The sequence below is a fragment of the Bos grunniens genome, chromosome 11, assembly GCF_055505025.1.
Source record: "Bos grunniens cultivar Pamir isolate PY7600 chromosome 11, Bosgru_T2T1.0, whole genome shotgun sequence".
NCBI classification, from domain to species: Eukaryota; Metazoa; Chordata; class Mammalia; order Artiodactyla; family Bovidae; genus Bos; species Bos grunniens.
Window position 1 is genome coordinate 92,667,955 of NC_141175.1, and position 9,550 is coordinate 92,677,504.

At 38.7% G+C, this 9,550-nt stretch overlaps 1 protein-coding gene across 1 annotated transcript in view; it reads left to right on the forward strand.

Moving 5' to 3' along the window:
- Nucleotides 1–9,550, forward strand: part of NLRC4 (NLR family CARD domain containing 4) — a 49,580-nt gene that overhangs the window by 19,850 nt on the left and 20,180 nt on the right. The window contains exons 5-6 of the mRNA XM_086327532.1: nucleotides 8,274–8,366; nucleotides 8,511–8,681. Coding sequence (XP_086183658.1) covers nucleotides 8,274–8,366; nucleotides 8,511–8,681 — 264 coding nt within the window. The remainder of the gene's footprint in view (nucleotides 1–8,273; nucleotides 8,367–8,510; nucleotides 8,682–9,550) is intronic.

The window sequence follows — 9,550 nt, forward strand, 5'->3', positions numbered from 1 at the left end:
TTGTAATCAGCACTTATTTTTTCTTACAGCTAGGATCTAGTCACTCGGAGAAGGCAATGGCACCCCACTCCAGTACTCTTGCCTGGAAAATCCCATGGATGGAGGAGCCTGGTGGGCCGCAGTCCATGGGGTCGCTAAGAGTCGGAGAAGACTCAGCGATTTCACTTTCACTTTTCACTTTCCTGCATTGGAGAAGGCAATGGCAACCCACTCCAGTGTTCTTGCCTGGAGAATCCCAGGGACGGAGGAGCTTCGTGGGCTGCCGTCTATGGGGTCGCACAGAGTCAGACACAACTGAAGTGACTTAGCAGCAGCAGGATCTAGTCACTACTGAAGGGCATGTAGGTTATTTTCTGCTGGGGCAATTATAAGTAAAGCTACTATAAACATTATTATGCAAATTTTTATGTAAAAGTCAGTTTTCAGTTCACTTGGGTAAATATTTAGTGCTGGAACTGCTGAACCATGCGACAAGTGCTTGTGTAACTTTGGAAGAAACTTCCCAGCTATTTTCCACTATGTAGCTGTTACATTTTCAATAGCAATACATGAGAAATTTAGTTGTTCTGCATTCTTACTAGCACTTAGTATTCTTCCTATTTGTCTCTTTTTTTTCATTTTATAATAATAATAAAAAAGGAAACAATAATACCAAGTGCTGCTGAGGATATGGAGAAACTAGAACTCTATGCATAATGTTGTCTCATCAGAGTTGGCTGATAAAAGTTGAAAATTTTTCATGCACTTATTTGCCAACTTAGTGAAATGTCTGTTCAAGTTTTTCCCCATTCTTAATTGGGTTAATTTGTTTTCTTAGTGTTGAGTTTTAAGTGTTTTTTTTAATACATTCTGGATATAAGTCCTTTGTCAGATAAGTGATTTGAAAATATTTTCTCCCAATCTGTAGTCTTTTCATTCTTTAACAGTGTCTTTCATAGGACAAAAGTTTTATTGCCGTCCACTTTTTCTCTTTGTGAATTACGCTTTTGGTGTCATGTCTAAGAACTCTTCGCATAATCCCAGGTCAACATGATTTTTTCCATATTTTCTTTCGAAGTTTTACGTTTTACGTTTAGATCTGTGATGCACTTTGAGTTAACATTTGTGTAAAGTGGTAAGTTTAGATCAAAGTTCATTTTTCTTCCCTATGGATATCCAGTTATTCTGTTTATTGAAATGACAGTTCTTTCATGTTTGAATAACCTTTTTATCCTTGCCCAAATTATTTGGCTATAGTTGTATGGGTATAATTTTGAATACTATTTTCCACTGATCTTTCATTTGCCAATACCCATGCCTATTTCTTGTCAATACTCCATTGTCTTAGTAACTTTTGCTTTACAGTAAGTCATAAAATTGGATAGTATTATTTCTCCAAATTAACTTTCCTTTTTCTAAAAAATTACAAAATATTCCAGTTCCTTTGTTCTTCCATATAAATTTTAGAATCACTTTTTTTTTGGCTAGGGCTTGTAGCCTGTGGGATCTTAGTTCCTCAACCAGGGACTGAATCTGAGCCCTTGGTAGTGAAAACATAGAGTTCTAACCACTAGACTGGCAGTGAATTCCGAAGAATCACATTTATATCATCAAAAATTCTTCCTGAGATCTTGGTTGGAATTACATTGATCTATAGACTAATTTCGGAGAAGGCAATGGCAACCCACTCCAGTACTCTTGCCTGGAAAACCCCATGGATGGAGGAGCCTGGTAGGCTGCAGTCCATGGGGTCGATAAGAGTCGGACACGACTAAGCGACTTCACTTTCACTTTTCATTTTCATGCATTGGGGAAGGAAACAGCAACCCACTCCAGCCTGGAGAATCCCAGGGATGGCGGAGCCTGGTGGGCTGCCGTCCCTGGGGTCGCACAGGGTCTGACATGACTGAAGCGACTTAGCAGCAGCAGCATACACTAATTTGGGGCTCTCCAGGTGGTAGAGAACATGCCTATCAATGCAGGAGATGTGAGACACTGATTCAATCCTTGGGTCCAGAAGACCCCCTGGAGGAGGGCATGGAACCCACTTTAGTCTTCTTACCTGGAGAATTCCATGGACAGAGGAGCTTGGAGGGCTACAGTCCACAGCTTCATGAAGAGTCAGATATGACTGAAGTAACTTGGCACACACATGCATAGACTAATTTAGAGAGAACTGACATAATTTTTATGTTGAATATTTCAACCTATGACCATGGTTTCTCTTTCCATTTATTTAGATTTTTCTTAATTTTTTTTCATTATTTTGAATTTTTCATCATGTTGATCCTGTATATGTTTTATTAGATTTATACCTTTTACATTCTTTTGGAGCTATTGTAAACGGTATTTAAAAAAATCTGGTTAATGGGTTTTCCCTGGTGGTCCAGTGGCTAAGACTCCTTGCTCCCAATGCCAGGGGCCTGGGTTCAATCCCAGGTCATGGAACTAGATCCCAAGTGCCACAACTAGGAGTCTGCAGGCTGCAATGAAGATCAAGATCCCTTGTGCTGCAACTAAGACCTGGTGAAGCCAAATATAAATAAATAAATATTTTTTAAAAATCTGGTTACCAAAAAAAAAAAAATCTGGTTACCAATTATTTATTGCTACTACAGAAATTCAGTTCAGTTCAGTCACTCAGTCGTGTTTGACTATTTGTAACCCCATGGACTGTAGCACACCAGGATTCCCTGTCCAACACCAACTCCCAGAGCCTGCTCAAACTCATGTCCATTGAGTCAGTGATGCCATCCAACCATCTCATCCCCTATCATCCCCTTCTCCTCCTACTTTCAATCTTTTCCAGCATCGGGGTCTTTTCAAATGAGTCAGTTCTTCACATCAGGTGGTCAAGGTATGGAAGCTTCTGTTTCAGCATCAGTCTTTCCAATGAATATTCAGGATTAATTTACTTTAGGACTGACTGGTTGGATCTCCTTGCAGTCCAAGGGACTTTCAAGAGTCTTCTCCAACACCACAGTTCAAAAGCATCAATTCTTCAGTGCTCAGCTTTCTTTATAGTCCAAATCTCATATCCATACATGACTACTGGAAAAACCATAGCTTTGACTAGATGGACCCTTGCTGGCAAAGTAATGTCTCTGCTTTTTAATATGCTGTCTAGGTTGGTCATAGCTTTTCTTCCAAGGAGCAAGCTTCTTTTAATTTCATGGCTACAGTCACCATCGGCAGTGATTTTGGAGCCCCGAAAAATAAAGTCTGACACTGTTTCCACTGTTTCCCCATCCATTTGCCATGAAGTGATCGGACTGGATGCCATGATCTTAGTTTTCTGAATGTTGAGTTTTAAGCCAACACTGTCACTCTCCTCTTTCACTTTCATTAAGAGGCTCTTTAGTTCTTCTTTGCTTTCTGCCATAAGGGTGGTGTCATCTGCATATCTGACGTTATTGATATTTCTCCTGGCATCTTGATTCCAGCTTGTGCTTCATCCAGTCTGGCATTTCGCATGATGTACTCTGCATATAAGTTAAATAAACAGGGTGACAATATACAGCCTTGACATACTCCTTTCCCAGTTTGGAACCAGTCTGTTGTTCCATGTCCAGTTCCAACTATTGCTTCTTGATCTGCATACAGATTTCTCAGGAGGCAGGTAAGGTGGCCCGGTATTCCCATCTCTTTCAGAATTTTTCAATTTGTTGCAATTCACACAGCTAAAGGCTGTGACATAGTCAATAAAACAGAAGAAGATGTTTTTCTGGAACTCTCTTGCTTTTTTGATGATCCAATGGATGTTGGCAGTTTGATCTCTGATTCCTCTGCCTTTTCTAAACCCACTTGACCATCTGGAAGTTCATGGTTCACATTCTGCTGAAGCCTGGCTTGGAGAATTTTGAGCATTACTTTACTAACGTATGAGATGATTGCAATTGTGCTGTAGTTTGAACATTCTTTGGCATTGCCTTTAAAGTGACCTTTTCCAGTCCTGTGGCCACTGATGAGTTTTCCATATTTGCTGGCATACTGAGTGCAGCACTTTCACAGCATCATCTTTTAGGATTTGAAAGAGCTCCACTGGAATTCTATCACCTCCACTAGCTTTGTTTCTAGTGATACTTCCTAAGGCCCACTTGACTCTGCATTCCAGGATGTCTGGCTCTAGGTGAGTGATCACACCATCATGGTTAATCTGGGTCATGAAGATCTTTTTTTGTATAGTACTTCTATGTATTGTTGCCACCGCTTCTTAATATCTTCTGCTTCTGTTAGGTCCATACCATTTCTGTCCTTTATCGTGCCCATCTTTGCATGAAATGGTCCCCTTGGTATCTCTAATTTTCTTGAAGAGATCTCTAGTCTTTCCCATTCTGTTGTTTTCCTCTATTTCTTTGCACTGATCACTGAGGAAGGCTGTCTTATCTCTCCTTGCTAATCCTTGGAACTCTCCATTCAAATGGGTATCTCTTTCCTTTTCTCCTTTGCCTTTAGCTTCTCTTCTTTTCTCAACTATTTGTAAGGCCTCCGCAGACAACCATTTTGCCTTTTTTCATTTCTTTTTCTTGGGGATGGTCTTGATCACTGCCTCCTGTACAATGCCACGAACCTCTATCCATAGTTCTTCAGGCACTCTATCAGATATAATCCCTTGAATCTATTTATTACTTGCATTGTATAATCGTAAGGGATTTGATTGAGATCATACCTGAATGGTCTGGTGGTTTTCCCTACTTTCTTCAACTTAAGTCTGAATTTGGCAATGAGCTCATGATCTGAGCCACAATCAGCTCCCAGTCTCATTTCTGCTGACTGTATAGAGCTTCTCCATCTTTGGCTGCAAATAATAAAATCAGTCTGATTTTGGTATTGACCATCTGGTGATGTCCATGTGTAGAGTCTTCTCTTGTGTTGTTAGAAGAGGGTGTTTGCTATGACTAGTGCATTCTCTTTGCAAAACTCTGTTAGCCTTTGCCTGGCTTCATTTTGTACTCCAAGGCCAAATTTGCCTGTTACTCCAGGTGTTTCCTGACTTCCTACTTTTGCATTCCAGTCCCCTAAAATGAAAAGGACATCTTTTTGGGTGTTAGTTCTAGAAGGTCTTGCAGGTCTTCATAGAACCACAACTTCAGCTTCTTCAGCATTACTGGTTGAAACACAGACTTAGATCACTGTGATACTGAATGGTTTGCCTTGGAAACGAACAAAAATCATTCTGTCGTTTTTGAGATTGCATCCAAGAACTGCATTTTGGACTCTTTTATTGACTATAAGGGCAACTCCATTTCTTCTAAGGGATTCTTGCCCACAGTAGTAGATATAATGGTCATCTGAGTTAAATTTGCCCATTTCAGTCCATTTTAGTTCACTGATTCCTAAAATGTCGATGCTCACTCTTGCCATCTCCTGTTTGACCACTTCTAATTTACCCTGATTCATGGACTTAACATTCTAGGTTCCTATGCAATATTGCTCTTTACAGTATTGGACTTTACTTCCATCACCAGTCACATCCACAACTGGGTGTTGTTTTTGCTTTGGCTTCGTCTCTTCATTCTTTCTGGAGTTATTTCTCCACTCCTCCAGTAGCATATTGTGCACCTACCGACCTGTGGAATTCATCTTTCAGTGTCCTATCTTTTTGCCTTTTCATACTGTTCATGGGGTTCTCAAGGTAAGAGTACTGAAGTGGCTTGCCATTCCCTTCTCCAGTGGGCCATGTTTTGTCAGAACTCTCCACCATGACCTGTCCATATTGGGTGGCCCTATACAGCATTGCTCATAGTTTCATTGAGTTAGACAATCGGAGAAGGCAATGGCACCCCACTCCAGTACTCTTGCCTGGAAAATCCCATGGATGGAGGAGCCTGGAAGGCTGCAGTCCATGGGGTCACTGAGGGTTGGACAGGACTGACGGACTTCACTTTCACTTTTCACTTTCATGCATTGGAGAAGAGAATGGCAACCCACTCCAGTGTTCTTGCCTGGAGAATCCCAGGGATGGGGAAGCCTGGTGGGCTGCCATCTGTGGGGTTGCACAGAGTCGGACACGACTGAAGTGACTTAGCAGTAGCAGTAGTAGTGGTCCATGGGATCAGTTTGATTAGTTTTCTGTGATTTTGGTTTTCATTCTGTCTGCCTTCTGACAGATAAGGATAAGAGGCTTATGGAAGCTTCCTGATGGGAGAGACTGACTGTGGGAGAAACTGGGTTTTGTTACTGTGGGAGAAACTGGGTTTTGTTATGGTATGCTCAGTAAATCTATAATCCAATTTTCTGTTGATGGGCAGGACTGTGTTCCCTCCCTGTTGTTTGACCTGAGACCAAACTATGCTGGAGGTAATGAAGATAATGGGGACCTCCTTCAAAGTTCCCATGCTCGCACTGCCACAGTCAGTACCCCTGAAATGTACCCCTGCAGGGAGTCAGTCGCTACCCTGCAGCAGAAGTACAATTGATTTTTGTGTGTGTTGATATTGTACTCTGTATCTATGATAAACTTATTTCATGTCCCCTCCAAAAAGAATATCTTTATTTCTTCCATTCCAATTTGTATACTTTTCATTTCATTGTCTTGCCTTATTGCATTATGACTTGCAGTACATAGTGCTGAACAGAAGAGATGAGACTGAATATCCTCCCTTGTTTCTGATCTTAGGGAGAAAGCATTCAGACTTTCACTATTAAGTATGACATTCATTGTCAGTTTTTGTTTTTTTTTGAGATGCCTTTTGTCAGGTTGAGGAAGTTTCCTTCTATTCCTAGGTGGCTGAGAGTTTTTCTCATGAATAGTTATTAGATTATGACAAATATTTTCGCTGTGTCAATTTATATGATCATTTCATTTTTCTTCTCTAGACTATTAATATAGTGAATTACATGGATTGATTTTCAAATATCAAAACAATCCTGCGCTCCTGTATGAAGCTCACTTGGTGGTAGTATAATATTCTTTTTATGCATGACTGGACTCCTTGGTAATATTTTGTTGAGAATTTTGGCTTCTATGTTCATGAGAGATACTGCTTCAAAGTTTTCTTTTGTTTTATTTTCTTGGTCTGAGTTTCACGTTGGTTAATGGTAGCTTCATAAAATGAGTTGGGAAGTGTTGCCTGTGTTTCTGTTTCCTGATAGTTATTGTGTAGAATTGATGTTATTTCTTCTTTGAATGTTTGGTAGAATTTGCAAGTTAAATTATCTGTGCTTGAAGCTTTCTTTTTTGAGAAAATTTTAAACTACAAATTCAATGTCCTTAGTTACATAGGACTATTCAGGTTATTTATGTAATGTTGGATAAATTTTAGTAGCTTGGGGCTTTCAAGAAATTGTGTAGTTTTCAGTGCAAGTTTGATGTATGAAGCAGGGTACTCAAAGTCGGTGCTCTGGGGTGAGGTGGGGAGGGAGGTAGGAGGCAGGTTCAGGACAGGGAGACACATGTGCACCCGTGGGTGATTCATATTGATGTATGGCAAAAATCACCTCAATATTGTAAAGAAATTATCCTCCAATTAAAATAAATTAATTAATTAAAAAAAGAAATTGTGTAGTTTTATCTATAAAAATCCTATGGACAGAAGAGCCTGATGGGCTACATACAGTCCACGAGGTCACAAGAGTCAGACACGACTGAGTGACTAAAACACACACATCTGTGTTGTCAAATTTATGCATATTTTTCTTTGTTCTTTTAACATCTGTGATTTCTGTATTGTTATCTTCCTTTTCTGATATTTGTAATTTCTTTTTCTTCATTTTTTATTTATCAGTCTTGCTAGAAATTTATCAAATTTATTGATCTTTTCATGGATACAGCTTTTAATTTACATTGATTTTCCCCTATTGTTTATGTTTGCAATTTTTTATTGATTTCTGCCCTTTATTATTGCATTGCTTCTTCTTCCATTGGGTTTATGTTCTCTTCTCTGTCTAGTTTCTTAAGTAAGCTTAGGTTACTGATTTGAAAATTTTCCTTATTTCTAATATAAGTATTCAATGCTCTAAATCTCCCTTTAAGCAACTGTTAATCTGTGATTTTGATATATTTTAGTTTTTAAAAAATTTTTTTCAAAATATTATCCAATTTTCCTTGAGACTTATTTGATGCTTGTATAGAAGTGTGTTGTTTAATTTCCACCTGTTTGGAGATTTCCCAATTACCTTTCCAGTGTAATTCCATTATATTGGGAAGACACGATTCTATCTCTGACCAAAAATTATATATTTGTGTTTCAATTTCATGAACATTTCTTGCCCATGGTAGAACAAAATTCTTTTGATTGGTCACAGAAATCTAGTAAATGACAGCTGAACACCAATCCCTTTTCTTTTGGCAGGTGGTCTGACTGACAATTTAGGTAATTTGAAGAATCTTATGAAGCTCATACTGGATAATATTAAGATGAATGAGGAAGATGCTTTAAAACTAGGTCAGATTTTTGTTTTCTCTATTATTTTTATTAATATAAGTTTAATAATAAGAACAGTTAAGACTCTGACACTGTGTTTATACACTGCAAGAAGGCCTTTATGTACTTGCTGTCCTAATGCATTTCCTTTCCATTGGTTTGCAGCTGAAGGTCTGACAAATCTGAAAAAGATGTGCTTACTTCGTTTGACCCACTTGTCTGATATAGGGGAAGGAATGGATTACATAGTCAAGTCTCTATCAGCTGAACCCTGTGACCTTAAAGAAATTCAATTAGTCTCCTGCTGCCTGTCAGGAAATGCTGTGAAAACCCTAGGTAACTGCTGCCTATAATTGAATGAAAACAGTGTAAGAAAACATGTGATATGTTTATACCAAGGCATGCTAAATCTCTCAAATGGAAATTTAGTCTTTAGAGAAATTGGAAAGGATAATAAAGACTGCTAGGTAATATCTAACCTATTTTTATGATCTCTGTGATTGGAATGAAAATTTATTATGGATGAATAATAGGAGAGAATTTTGGGATAATTGAAGATGTCATTTTAAGAGAGGGTAAGTGAAAGTGAAAGTCACTCAGTTGTGTCCTACTCTTTGAGACCCCATGAACTATATAGTCCATGGAATTCTCCAGGCCAGAATACTGGAGTGGGTAGCTGTTCCCTTCTCTAGAGGATCTCCCCAACCCAGGAATCGAACCCAGGTCTCCCGTACTGCTGGTGGATTCTTTATCAGCTGAGCCACCAGGGAAGCCCAAGAGAGGGTAAAGAGGAAGAAAATAACAAATGAGTGATTGAAACTTGGCACATTCTGTTATATAATAACTGCTTAATAAAATTTTGATTGAATGGATAAATAAGTGATTGAGAAGCAGAGAGAGAAGGATTTTCTTAAATGTTCTCTGTCCTAATTCTTACCTATTGCCTGGTTAAGATGGAGGTAATATGCATCAATATAAGAGCTGAGTCTTGAGTTCCTAAAGGGTGTATATACCAAGTATGGAGAAACTTTTGCATATTTCTGGATAAACTAGATATAGTCAATTTAGATGTTTTTTTTTAATTTAGGATTTTGGGGAAAAGATGGTCTAACCCTTTAAAAAACAGAATAAACAACTGCTAAGAATCTGTAAACTTTCCTAAGAAAATTATGTATACACCAGTGTAAACCAAAAGTTGGAGATAC